Genomic DNA, 14,474 nt, shown 5'->3' on the forward strand with positions numbered 1-14,474 from the left:
TGTATTGGTTTGCTTATAAGCAGACGTCTCCTGAGCTAAAAAAGTAAAATATTTTGGTTTCCAGAAGGTTTATTCTTCTTTATTCTCTAAATCCACCTTGTACAATATGATATCCACTAGCTATTTGAAATGTGGCTCCTTCAAATTTTGATGTGTATGAAGCACATACTGGGTTTTGAAGACTTAATACAAAAAAATTAAAATAGCTCATTAATAATTTTTATAATATTACATGTTATTTGATAATACTTTTGATATATTGGGGTTAATTAAGCATATTATTAAATTAATTTCATTTGTTTCTTTTTACTTGGCTTATTGGGTGAGTTTTGGCAATTTATGGTCTTCAAATAATTGGTTCGTTTCATCTAAGTTTTAGTTGAATTTATATACATAGAGTTGTTCATAGTATTCCCATTTTATACTTTCAATGTCTGTGGGGTTTACAGTGACACCTCATCCCCCACCCCCAACACTGGTCATTTTGTTTTCTCTCTTTTTTCCTTTCTCAGTCAGGCTAGAGGCTTATGGATTTCATTGACCTTTTCAAAGGGCCATTCATTTCCCTATTGTTTTCCTGTTGACAATTTCATTGATTTCTGCTCTTTATTTTTTCCTTCATTCTGCTTGCTTTGGTTTTAATTTGCTCTTATTTTTCTAATTTTATAAAGTGGAAACTTAGATTGTTGATTCGAGACATCCTTTTCTATTATAAGTATTTTATGCTCTAAAATTTATATGTGGCAATTAGAAAATTTAAAATTACATATGTTGACTTCCATATGTTGTTTGTATTATGTATTTGTATTTATTGCTCCTCTAATAAGTGTAACACACTAGCAAAGTGGGTTTTTTCCCCACTACATTAATAAAAGTTTAATAGCCTATGGGATTACTGAGCCAAAGAATCTCAGGCTCTCAGAAAACAGTGAGCAATAGCTTTGGGTGGTTTGGGTTTCTCTGAATTCAATTATGTAAAAACCTGGGATATGTTTTGAGTTGAAAATTAAAATCTAGGAAAGTGTCCTATGAAACTGAATCTGAGAGCTTGTGGTTCTTCAGTGTTCTTTGTCTACTGACAGATTAATTGAGCTTTTTAAAAAGAAAATCAGAAAACCATCTATATAAATATGAGTTATAGAGTTGAAAGATGAGATTGCTTCTTCTAATTTCACTGGCTTGACTCAGGGCCTGAAATTTGTACCATGAAAGTCCCCTTCCTAGTCCTCTGGCCCGAAATCTGGAGCTTTGGTTTACTCACTCTGCCAAGGATTTCCCATCATTGTGTCTGCAGGACCAAACAGTGGGGAGAAGAGAGGGAGGGAAAAAACAATGCAAATTCACTGCAAGCTCTGACCATAATTCCTCTGGTCAAAGAGGGGTTTCCCCTTCTCAGAGGTTTAGGCACCTGCTTGGTTGCCTCCACCTTCTCCATCACAGCCGCCTCTAGGGGAGTGCCTGGGCAGGGAAAGAGAGAATAGAAAAGCAAAAAGCAAAAACAAAAGCCGGGTATTTCCTCCCTTTCTGTCTGACCCATGGAAGCCCTCTTTCTACTGCTTAGATGTGAAAGAGAAGACTCTTCTGGAGCTTTTTCCGTCTACCTCTGGGCATACTTCAGGGTGTCAACTTGTGTTTGAATCTAAGCTGGGCAACACTGGAGGGAGAAAACAACAACACTGCTGTTTGGTGGTTTGGGGATTCTGATCTCTTTCCCTAATCTACCTGCTACCCCTTACTTTGCAGCATCCTCTGTATACACACATTCTGCCAGGGTTTATAGCTGCCTTTAATGGAGATAGGGTGATGTGTGTTTATTCCATCTTGCCTGGAACTGGAACCAGTATTCCATTTTCAGACAATTTTTTAAGACAAAAATTCTAATCTAACTTAAGTCCCTGAACCTCAAATATGTGGTAGGAAGGTGATAGAGGATACAGATGATTTGGAAGACTGGGCTAACCAAAGAATCAGAAGTTTGCCTTATTCTCCTGAAGACTAATAGCTTAATGAACTTGTCATAAGAATGATATAGCCATGCCATTTGAAAAACTCTTGAGTTTTACATATTTATACATTATATCTAGGACAAAAATCTGTATTTAGAAAAGATACATTCTTGGTTAATTACAATATATACTTGGATCTTTTCTAGAGAAGAACAATCTGTTGTCATCTAGACAGAAGAGCGCAAGAGGGACATTTCTATCCTAACATTTAAGCTAACTCAGCAGTACTAAAGATTGAGAGTAGGGGTGAGTGAGTCCTGTGCTACCATTTTTATCTGTTATCCCTCATTGGTATTTCTTAAGCCATCTGAGTTTTGTCCTGTCAGTCCCAATCTCAGACCAAGACCCTTTTTGTGAAAACTAATAAGGACTATGAGTTCTAAATTCAATGAAAAATTTTGTTGTAGATTTATATTTTAAAGAAGTACTGATTTCTAAATAATAGCTTGGAGACTACAGATCTTAAAAAATGCTATTTATAATCCTGACTTTTGACCCAGATTTCAAATAGGAATGTATTTAGTGACAAATAACATGAAGCCCAACCAACATTGGGGTTAAACATCTAAGAGTTTACCTATGTCACAACAAGAAGCCTGGGACTCAGCATGTTCTACAGTATGAAAGAAGCATAAATGGTCAATTTATAAACATATTCCCCTATTGTTGGACATTGTTTTGTTTCCAATTAAATTATTTCATTAAAAACATGTGGAAAGATGCTCAATATCATAGCAAAAGGACTTTCGTATCTGTATCCTTTCTAGTGCTCTCATTTCCAAGGAGAGATTCAAGAAATGAGGTTGCTGAGTCACAGATGTAAGCATTTTACATTTTAATGCTTGCTAGTTTCCAAAATGATTGTGTCAGTCCAAATTCTCACCAACAATATGGTAGAATGTCCCTTTGCTTGAATTGTCATTGGATATTATAAATATATTGAATTTTTAATGGTGCATTAGGCAAATCATGGTTTATTTTTTATTATTATTTAGTTTTGCTTCTCGGGCTATTACTGATGTTGAGCATCCCTTCTATATGTTTATTGGTGGTTTGCCTCTCTTCTGTGAATCATGTGTTTTTTACTGATTTTATTGGTTTTTTTGTTTTTCTTATCAATATGCAGGGTTGTAACTCTTTAACTTTCATATAAACTGCAAATATATTTCTCCCAGTCCATTGTTAGTCCTTTAAATTTGGTCTATGGTATCTGGAAAACTCATATTCATCTCCACGATGAATATCACTTTCTCTGTCAAGCTTCTCCTGAATTCCTTGGCCGTTAGTCATTCTTTCCACACTATACACATAATATTTTTTGCATATCTCTGTGTGCTGAATTATAACTATAAACCTTTTCCTCCTGTCCAAAAAATTATACCAAAATGAAAGTCAGACTAACATTATAATAGATATATTTTAGAACCTGCTTTCAACTTTCTAAAAGTAAATCATTCACAAACTTCAGAATTTACTTTTTGCTTATCATTAGTACAATCACATCATCTTTCATTTTAGAGAACGTTAGTTCCACTTCTCAACTGTCTCCCCATGAAAACTCTTGTTTTCTTCTTTCTGTACCTTTTGTTCAAGAGTGCTGACTTCAAAATACCCAGAGGATGCCACTCCTGCCGTCACCCTCTCTTCTAGTTATCTATTGCTGTGTGACAAACCACTGCAAATTTTAGTGGCCAAAAATACTTATTTACTTTGCTCACAACTGTCAACTTGGACAGGGCTCAGTGCAGAAGATTTGTCTCTGCTCCACACAGTTCAGCTGGGAAGCTTAACCAAGCATGGAGAATCTACTTCCAAGATGGCTCAGATGGCTTACTCACATAAGTCGCAAGTTGGTGGGCTGTTACCCAAGATCTCAGCCAGAGCTGTTGCTGGAAGCCTCAGTTCTTCTCCACATGGGCCTCGACACTGCTACTTAACTTCCTCACAAGCTGATGGGTTCCAAGAGTGACTATTTGAAATTACAGAAAGTAAAAGCAGCCAGTCTTCTGACACTGGGTCTGGAAACTGGTGCAGCATTATCTGTGCTGTAACATTTGGGGCAAAGCAGTCGGACAGTCTGTCCAGTTTTAAGAGAAAGGACACAGACCCCACTTCTCAATGGGAGGAGTGTCAAAGAATTTATGACCACCTTTAATTTACCATAATCTTCCTGCATACTGGGTTCTTCTAAAGTTGTCAAAAAGTTGTCAGTATTTGCTATACCAAGTCATGCTCTATTCCCTACAGAAATATGGAAGATGCCTCTCTTTCTTGTCAATTCTTTGTCACTTGGTGTCTCAGCCTAAAGCAATATGGTGAGTGCCTTGTATTTCCCACAGGCCCTTGAGCTTCTGCCATGGAGTCAAGTTCAACCTTAACTACTGAGCCAAAACCAGGGATAATATAGTGTCCTCCCCCAATTTGTTACTCTACAGTCTCTGTGCCTACAAAATGTTCCACTTACAGAATTCCTTCCCCTCTAATAAATCAACTCCCATCAATGCTTCGTTAAGTATAATGACACTCTGAACTGCTACTTAACCTGAACTACTAACAAATTATTTGTGATATTTACAATATTAATGCGCCTTAACTCCATGTCTGAGAAGCTACTGTCATAGACTCTTTCTTAAACCAACTTCTCTTATATAAATAATATTTTATCAGATTGTCCATGGCACTCTCCAATCTAAAGAATTTGAATTTTATTTAATTCTACACCTCCATACTACTCACTGGAGCTGAACATCTCAGAAAAGAAATACCCCGTAGACTAGAAAAGGGCCAAGTGAGGTTGGGAAAGTCACTAGGAAGTTTTACTGTTTCATAATTTTAAGACTACTTTTTTTTTTAATGGAAAAAGTTCTCCATATTCAAAAGTATAAAAGAAAAATTAAACTGCCTACTAGCTCATATTCCCCTAGGAATAGCTATCACTATTTCACCAATTTTCTTCAAAATAATCAGTGAAAAATATGACAGGTCCTTTATATGTGTAGAACATTAAGACACAGATTCCTTTGAGCCACAGAGAAAAAGAAATCTCGTGTACTGTGGTGGGAATGCAAACTGGTGCAGCCATTGGGGAAGGCAGTATGGAGTTTCCTCAAAAAGTTAAAAACAGAACTACCTTAAGATCCAATAATCATACAACTGGGTATTTACCCAAAGAATACAAAAACACTAATTCAAAGGGATATATGCACCCCTATGCTTACATAGCCAATTATGGGAGTGCCTGGGTGATTCAGTCTGTTAAGTGTCCAACTCTTGATCTCAGTTCAGGTCTTGTCTTGGGGTCATGAGTTCAAGCCCCACGTTGCACTCCACAATGGGTGTGGAGCCTACTTTAAAAAATTAATAAGTTAAAAAAATAGCCAAATTATGAAAAGAGCCCAAATGTCCATCAACTGATGAATGGATAGAGAAGATGTGGTATATATATACAATGGAATATTATTCAGCCATTAAAAGAATGAAATCTTGCCACTTGCAACAACATGGATGGGGCTAGAGAGTATAGTGCTAAGTGAAATAAGCCAATCAGAGAAAGACAAATGCCATATGATTTTACTCATATGTGGAATTTAAGAAACAAAACAATTGAACAAAGGAAAAAAAAAAAAGACAAACCAAAACCAGACTCTCACCTATAGAGAACAAACAGATGGTAACCAGGGGGAAAGGTTGGTAGGGGGATGGGTGAAATGGGGATTGGGTAATATATGGAATTGCTGAATCATTATATTGTATACCAGAAACTAATATAACACTGTATGTTAACTATACTAGAATTAAATTTTAAAAAAAATTTTAATATTGGAATTTGGAAGGTACAAAATAATTTTACCCCTCTCCCCTCAAGATTACAAATCAATTGAAAAATTGACATCAAGGTCAGATCTGAATCAAAATATCTGCTCTCATTACCGTAAAACTGGACCAGAGGATGGGCTGATTTGGTTTTCTATTTTTCTTCTTAAAAATCTAGTCATCGGGACCTGCCTGTTAAGAGAATTGGGTCTGAGGCACAGACACACATTCAGCTGCAATAGAGGGTGAGACTGTGGCCTGCCTCTGCCAGGCAGGGATTTCCAACCAGGTTAGCAGCAGCAGAGTGAGTAAAGAACATGTAGCCCATGGGTAGACAGGGTCTGCAGTGGGAGACCTTGAGGTTGGCTTCCCCATGGCAGCCACTTCTTTCCCTAGTCTCACCAGTCAGGAACATAGCCTCCCTCATTCCTGTAGGGAAGCAGGAGAGATAGGTGAAAGCATCTGAGAGAGTAGCATTTCTGAGAGAGTAGGATTTTCTAACTTTTGGGTCTATAGGAAAATAGAGAAAGAGAGAAAATGGATTTCCTATATGAAGTAAACATTCAGGGTAAAACACTGCTATGATGCAGATAATGTAATATAGGTTAGTCCTCTTCCAATACTGTCTTAAAGGGTTCCATCACATTCTCAACATACATGCTATAAAATTTTCTCTTGGGTGTAAATATATAATTAAGTCACACAGATTTACTTTATTCTTCATTCTTAAAGGACCTTATCAGGAAAGTGAAAAGACAACCCACAGAATGGGAGAAAATGTTGGCAAACCCTACATCTGATAAGGGATTAATATCCAGAATATATAAAGAACTCCTACAACTCAACAACAAAAAACAAACAACCTGATTAAAAAGTGGGCAAAAGACTTGAACAGGCATTTCTCCAAAGAAGATACACAGTTGTCTAAACACATGAAAAGGGGGTTAACATCATTAGTCATTAGGGAAATATAAATCAAAACCACCATAAGATACCACTTCACACACAGTAGGATGGCTATAATCAAAAACACAGAAAATAGCAAGTTTGGGCAAAGATGTAGAGAACTTGGAACACATGTATGTTGCTGGTAGGAATGTAATATGATGCAGCTGCTGTGAAAACCTTTCGGGGTTTCTTCAAAAAGCTAAACACATCCAAAATAACTGAAAATAGATACTCCAATACTTGTATGCCAATGTTCATTATAGAATTATTCATAATAGTTGAAAACCGGAAACAACCCAAGTGTCCATCGAAGTCTGAATGGATAAAAAAAATATGGTATATCCATACAATAAAGTATTAGTCATTCATAAAAAGGAATGAAGTTCTGATACATGCTACAACATGGATAAACCTTGAAAACATTATATGCTAAGTGAAATAAAGCCCACCATAAAGGAAGAATATATGAGTGAGTCCATTTATATGGGGCACCTAAAATGGACAAAATTGTAGAGGCAGAAAGTAGATTTGAGGTTACCAGAGAAGGCAGGAATCAGAGTCATTGCTTAATAGATGCAGAGTTTATACTTGAGGTGAAGAAATAGTGGTGATGGCTGCACAACACGGTGAGTGTAATTAATGTCATATAAATGTATATTTAAAAATGGTTGAAATTGCAAATTTTATGTTGTATCTATTTTACCTCAATAAAAAAATTTTAAATACTACATTCTTAGTTAATACTCAAGCTTAGAGTAGAAAATCATGCCATTCCTTACATAAGGCAAGTTTTAATAAGACTTTTAGCTTTACTACTAATATATTTTGACTATTTCTCATGCATTCATTTCTAGCTAAGCTAATGGAAATAGGACAAAGATTAGTATTCCCTGGGTCAGAAATTTAGTCAGAATCAGGGAACCAATAGATTTATAAGTCAAATCAGAGGTGAAAATTAGTATTCTATACTCAAAAGGGTTATTCTTCACTGAATGCTAATATTGCATATGTACAAATATAGGAGCCAGTGACCGGAAGTTTGTTTGGTTTATGTAAATCCTTTGGACAATTGCAATGTACTTAGTTACAAGACAGATGCTAAGGAAAAATTCTCAGCAACATCCTTAATGTCCTTCCAATTCTTCTTTCCTCCTAGAACCACTTAGAAATGTAATGTCAAGAGCAGCCATAGGCAAATCTTTACCTGACTGAAATCTCCCTCCCCTTTCCCAAATGTCTTCTTTCTTGTTAGAAATAATTTGAGTATGGTTTGAGAATCTAGATGCCTTTTGGGAGTTAATGTTTTTTCCACATGATTATGTTTTCACCACTGAAAATAGGGAAATATTTTTTCTCTGGACATTCCACTGGAATTAAGTACTATACTGCTGAACGGAAAATAGTATCTTCAGGGTATAGACATTACCAACATTAGAAAAACTCATAAAAATTCCGTATTTCCAGAAATTTCCCTTTTAGTCTAAATTACTGGGTTTGAGATAATTTTCAATGGAGACAGAACATTGTTTTTCTAGCAAATTAAATATACAAATTCCTCTGATATATTATTAACAGAATATTTATGCTACTTTTTCTTTTAAAAGCAGCAGGTATATACATATATCATTGCATTTCCCCCCAAATTTCCTTTTTTAGGTGTTTGAGGCTAACTGCTTTTATCATAATTTTTCAAATGAAGAACCTGAGACCAGAGAGGCTAACTGCTATGCCCAAATTAGAGTAGACTCAGCACTGAACCCTACACCCTCTCAACACCCCTTACACAGCATTCTTCTTTATAATTAGAACAAATTGCAGGGCGCTGTGCATAGGAAAAGAACTGGAATGAACATTAAATATTAAACATTATGGGCTTATTGAACTACTAATGTTCTTATAATTCAAAAAGCTCATATTAAAACTAACTTGGATCCAACAATTTTGTGCTACAGGTTAAGTTGTGCCTACACTGATAACATAATAGTTAATAAATTGGTTAAATTCATGATGTATACATCTGCAATATGGAATTTACCTTTTTATTATTTTATTCATTTTTAAATCGTTTTTTTAAAGATTTTATGTATTTATTATTTGACAGAGAGAGTGAGAGAGAACGGCAGCAGGAATGGGAGAAGCAGGGAACCCTCCGTCCTCGGGCTGGATCTCAGCACCCTGGGATCATGACCTGAGCCGAAGGCAGCCACTTAACTGACTGAACCACCCAGGTGCCTTACCTTTTCATTATTTTAAAAAGTCTTGTCAGCAAATCTGGAACAGACTTCAGACTCCTTGATTTCTTTTTTTAAATCAGTAACATTGGAGGATGATGCTACTAAAAATTTCTTTGGGGGGTGGGTGGCTAAGTTGATACTGATAGGTGGGGTCAAGGAGGGTTTGGGAGATGGACATAAAGAGGTCATGGCGAGAGGCCTACGTGAAGCCAGAAGTCCTTTTTACCTGAGACCTCATATTCTTAGATCCACTCACAGAGAGGGAGAATGTCCCCATGATCCTATGGCACGTTATGGTAAGATCCACAAAAGATATGAAACATTGATCTATCTTCTCCCTTCATTTTACAGTTAAAAGGCCTGAAGTCCAGAAGGCTAGTCCATAGCCAGAAGACTGGCATAAAAAGGACAACAGGACTTTAGAATCTCGAACTATAAGCACCTTCTGAGGATGGATCCTGTTAAATGGGAAGCCCCCGTGCCGTCCACCCACCCCAGCGCCTGGATTGATTTAAGTATGAAAATATAAGCATAGTTGCTGTGGAGCTGAACTGCTTTGCCTAAGACAGCATTTCCCCTGGAGTTGTGCAACCCTGGACACGAATAGGGTTGGGAGAAAAGAGAGGGAGCCTGAAAGGCCCAGACTTCCGGGAGCTGCTCCACCACTCACATTTCATTAGTAGACCTGCAAATGCTGGCTGGGCATGAAGTGTTAGTGGAAACAGGGGAAGGGATGTAGTTTCAAGTCCAAGTTAACTTCAGCACAAACACTTGGCAGGTATATAAGGAGCTGGGGACACAGGAGACCATGAGAATGTAAACCTCAGGGGATGAGCAGTAATTCTGAGGAAGTATTGGGTTTCCACAATTCATGGAATTCAGTTTCATTTGTGTAGCAGCTACAGCCGGACTTTGAATTTTTAGCTGAATTACACTAGTTAGTGGTATAATTAGTGCTAAAACACAGGTCTTTTGATTCCTGGTTCAATGCTCTTTCACATCATAATGTGTTCTTTTCGTATATACAAAGGACTTCCTGGTGGCCCAGGATTTCTACTTTGAAAGACAGCCCAGAGCCCAGAACAAGGAGCTGCGTACACAGGAGAATAAATTCTAGATTCTAATGGCTCCCTGCTTCAGTACTAATTCTTTGTCAATTTTTCAGTCTGATATATCCAATTACTTATACTACTGTCCAATCAGAAAACCACTGTCTGTATAGATCAGATGCAGTTTAGATCTGCTTCTAAATCTAGGAAGCAAATATAAAATCCAGCCTAGATGTTCAAAGAAGCCAGAAATACTAAAGCACTAAAAACACAGAGTCATTGCCAGCTGCCTAATCAAACCTCTTTGATCTTAGTGAAGACATTCATTTACCTACAAGGGTTCTTAACTCACAGGGCTTAGAAGGGGACGCCACTTAGGGTTTAAAGTGACTCTGCCTGTCACTGTTTTGAAATTTTTAATAATTTGATATCTAGGTTTGTGTTTTGTAAGTAAAGTCCAATGGGACAACAGAGGAAGTGCTGGGGGATTGGTGCCTTACGTCACATGGGGTCCTGTCTCCCAGAGAGTCTCTGCTATCCTGTCTGCTCCCCCAACCTTGTTCAATGACCTCTTCCATCTGACCTAGTGGGGTCAGGGCACAGCTAGGGAAAGATTGGGGTCAGGCTCACACCCTGTGCACTGAGCCATGGCTGGGGCCCAGAGCCTGTGAGGGTGTGCACTTGGACAGCATGTATCCCATGCCTGAAGGAGCTAGACCTTAAATAGCAGATAAAATACAATGTGACAGGTCAAGAAAAAGCTTTTTCTTCCTTTTTGAACAGGAAGCTCACCTTTTTATTTTGCACTAAGCCCCACAAATTATGTAGCTGGCCCTGACTTGATACCTTATCTGGCAATCCCAAGCTAATGTTATTTTTAGACTCTGAACTAAATAACCACACATATATGGAATAATAACTCTGATTTTACTAAAATTATTATTTGGTTTCAAGAACTCTTAATATTAAATACAAAATCAGATATTTTCAACAGTTCAACAGAGGGAAAATAAGCTTCTATATTATTCTTGCCAGCAGGTATCATTAACAACAGAAAGTTTGGATCTGTTGTTGTGACTTGACAGTATAATGGATGAAATGGAAAAATGATGGAATTTTTTTTTTCACTGAGGCAGCCGGGAAAAAAAATTAGTTATTTCTCCACAGTGAAAATATTATCACTCCATATTTTCTATCACATTAGAGAAAGTTTTTAAAAAATCTTGTTACTTCTCTCCAATGCTGGTATTTGCTCATAAATAACTATATTTTCCATTATCTATATGGCACTATATTACAATGGCAATAGGCCAGTGATGTCAGAGAAATCAAGAGGAAGTATAAGAAATAGCTTTTTATTATTATTTTTTTAATTTTGCATCTGCTTCACATTTAAATATCTTACCTTGAGCTTGGCCAAAAGAAGTTCATGATCATGAAGAAGTTTTTTGGTCTCATCTTGACTGCTACCAATTTCTAGAAGATTGGGCTGTGATTCAGCCAATTGAAGTTGCACCCATTTGCCACACTATAGATAAAAATGAAAGAAAATGCATTTTTAGTTCCTCTTGTTTCTTCCCCTTTACCCTTCTCCTTTTCTTCTTCCTTTTTTCTTTTCTTTTCTTTTTTTTCTTTTCTCTTCTCTCCTTCTTTTTCCTTCTGTTTCAATTATACTGTGAACACTTTATTATTTCCACAGAGATAGGTTTTACTTATATTGAAATATAACAGGTTTAATATACATCCATTCCCTCTCTTTTTATTTTTTTTTCATTCTTCAGGTAAATTCTTTTCTCCTAGCATACTGTATTTAAATTAAAAATTCTCAAATGGGGGCTCCTGGGTGGCGCAGTCGTTAAGCGTCTGCCTGCAGCTCAGGGCGTGATCCCAGTGTTCTGGGATCGAGCCCCACATCAGGCTTCTCTGCTAGGAGCCTGCTTCTTTCTCTCCCACTCCCCCTGCTTGTGTTCCCTCTCTCCCTGGCTGTCTCTATCAAATAAATAAATAAAATCTTAAAAAAAAAATTCTCAAACGAAGAACACACTGAATATTGAATATTACAAAATTACAGAACATGTTACACAATTGTACATTCTCTCTCTCACAAAACTTAATTCCATAAAAATAGTGAAATTGCACCTGGGCAAATAGGATGCAAACTTCACCAAAGGGGAAAGGTCTCATAAATGCCATTTAGGCTGATGAGTGTCTTTACACTGATCTTGCTTGTTCAACTGAGAAGAATAAACAGCAAATGAAGTAACAGATTTTTATCTCATAGTAAAGTAAAAACATAACATTTTCCAAATTTTGTTGTTGAGTAATCAATAAAGTATGTATGAAAATGTCAATAAAATTAGATGCATGTGACGACAGCCGTATGAATGCAGCCAATTTGTTTTCCACATGTAAGACACTTTCACTGCCCCAATATATAATTCGCCATTGCATTTCCTGAGGAATTGCTTTTCTAAGAAACAACAACTGGTTAAGCAAGAGGAACTGCTAATAGGCACATGAACATGGATAAGCAAATTGCTGAAGAGAAATGAAAAAAATGTGTGGCTAGTCCAGATCATGAGTGCCCTAAGACCGTTTGGAAACAAACCCACATGGATCAGACACAGAAACTTCGATTCCTTCTATTCCTTTCTACTCTGAATAGCTTGAGGTTTATTTTATTTGGGACAGAGATAAGTTAAAGAAGCTGTGGAGGGTAATCAGAGGGAACATTCTTAGAAACACAGTCGAGTTAAAATACGTATTTTCAGCATAATTTTAGGGGTTTTTTTCCCCTGCACTGTCAATTGACCTCTGATTCTCCTATAATTTATTCCATACACATTATTCCTTTCCTTGCTCCAAGAAATGTTTCCTATTTGAGGGAAAGAAAAGTTAACTTTTTAGTTTGTTGCTGTTGTTGTTAAAGATTTTTATTTATTTATTTGACAGAGAGAGAGACAGCCAGCAAGAAAGGGAACACAAGCAAGGGGAGTGGGAGAGGAAGAAGCAGGCCCCCAGCAAAGCAGGGAGCCCGATAAGGGGCTCGATCCCAGAACCCTGGGATCAGGCCCTGAGCTGAAGGCAGACACTTAAGGACCGAGCCACTCAGGCGCCCCAAAAAGTTAACTTTTTTAAAACAATGAGTTTGCCTCTCTTCTCTCACTGCTGAAATTTGTAGTTAATCAAAGCATCATAAAATCACATGCAAATTATCAATTTTTGCTCCTTGTGCTTCAGGCTTCTTTCTATGTCCACCTACTGCCTTTGAAAGGCCTTGAGGGGGGTGCCTGAGTGCCTCAGTCCATTAAGCATCTGCCTTCAGCCCAGGTCATGACCCCAGGGTCCTGGGATTGAGCCCCGCATTGGGCTTTCTGCTCAGTGGAGAGTTTGCTTTTCTCCCTCTCCTTCTGCCTGCGGTCTGCCTACTTGTGCTCTCTCTCTCTCTGTCAAGTGAACAAATAAAATCTGAAAGAAAGAAGAAAGAAAGAAAGAAAGAAAGAAAGAAAGAAAGAAAGAAAGAAAGAAAGAAAGAACGGACTCGAGGGCAAGGGAATCAGCAGAGGTGTTGTTTACATGGGACCAAGTCTCAAGAGCCCTGGGAATCACATCAGCAGGAACACTTTGCTTTCAGTGCTTCTAGAGTGAATCGTTTTGCTCAGTATCAAGTGCTGCTTTCCTGTTACAGATTTTCATATTAAAATAAAATGCGCAGCAATTAAGTTAAATTAAACAGGCCTCACTCAGTCCAGGCTTCTAACAAAGGCCAGAGAAATTATTCAGCTCAGGTTGGTGAGGTCCTGAAAGTAACTGGCTGGTGAGCACCAGCTTGTTTGCCTTGTTCCCTTCATTAAGCACTGAATTCCTGAGGTAGTGACTTGTCTAAATCCAAGCATAATGCTTCAGGGGTTTTTGCAAGATATTTCAAAGGAAATAAAATCATGGATGTCTTCTTCAACCTAAAGGTATGTGGCCATCTTTGCAAATCAGCAAATTACTTGACATAAAATATGCAATAGCCTTAAACCTCAAGTGGCTTCAACTTCCTGCTGATAAGGGCGAATTTGACTCCTGCCCTTTGCACCTTCCCTGGCAGGGTCTTCATTCCCCCAAAATGTGATAAGGATTTACTAGTGCCTTTACCATGTCAAAAGCAGTGCTGCGTGTGGGAGAGCACACATAAGAGCCTCCTATTCAGTGTTCCCTGCCCTTCATCATGTTCAAAACAGTGCCAGCCCGTATTTACTGGGACCATCCTCTTCCCTCCTCCATCACATCCACTCTCAAAAATCACAAACATTTCACAGGTCCACTTACTCTCCACCCTGGTAATCATGAACTTGTAGTCCTGAGTACCTTGCCTTTAAAAATCAAATTGAAAGTATATGGTAGAGTTTTTTGGTTTTGTTTTAACTAAGCTGCTG

At 37.6% G+C, this 14,474-nt stretch overlaps 1 protein-coding gene across 11 annotated transcripts in view; it reads right to left on the reverse strand.

Moving 5' to 3' along the window:
• CCDC141 (coiled-coil domain containing 141) overlaps positions 1–14,474 on the reverse strand; it is a 205,285-nt gene that overhangs the window by 178,063 nt on the left and 12,748 nt on the right. For 10 of the 11 annotated variants that reach the window (XM_048214373.2, XM_057316443.1, XM_026492424.4 and 7 more), the window contains one exon: positions 11,456–11,578. In XM_048214373.2, the coding sequence (XP_048070330.1) occupies positions 11,456–11,578 (123 nt within the window). Of the gene's footprint in view, positions 1–11,455; positions 11,579–14,474 lie in introns of those variants that run through there. The other variant, XM_044381366.3, reaches the window with a different exon arrangement.

Source organism: Ursus arctos, unplaced genomic scaffold (genome assembly GCF_023065955.2).
Source record: "Ursus arctos isolate Adak ecotype North America unplaced genomic scaffold, UrsArc2.0 scaffold_1, whole genome shotgun sequence".
NCBI lineage: Eukaryota > Metazoa > Chordata > Mammalia > Carnivora > Ursidae > Ursus > Ursus arctos.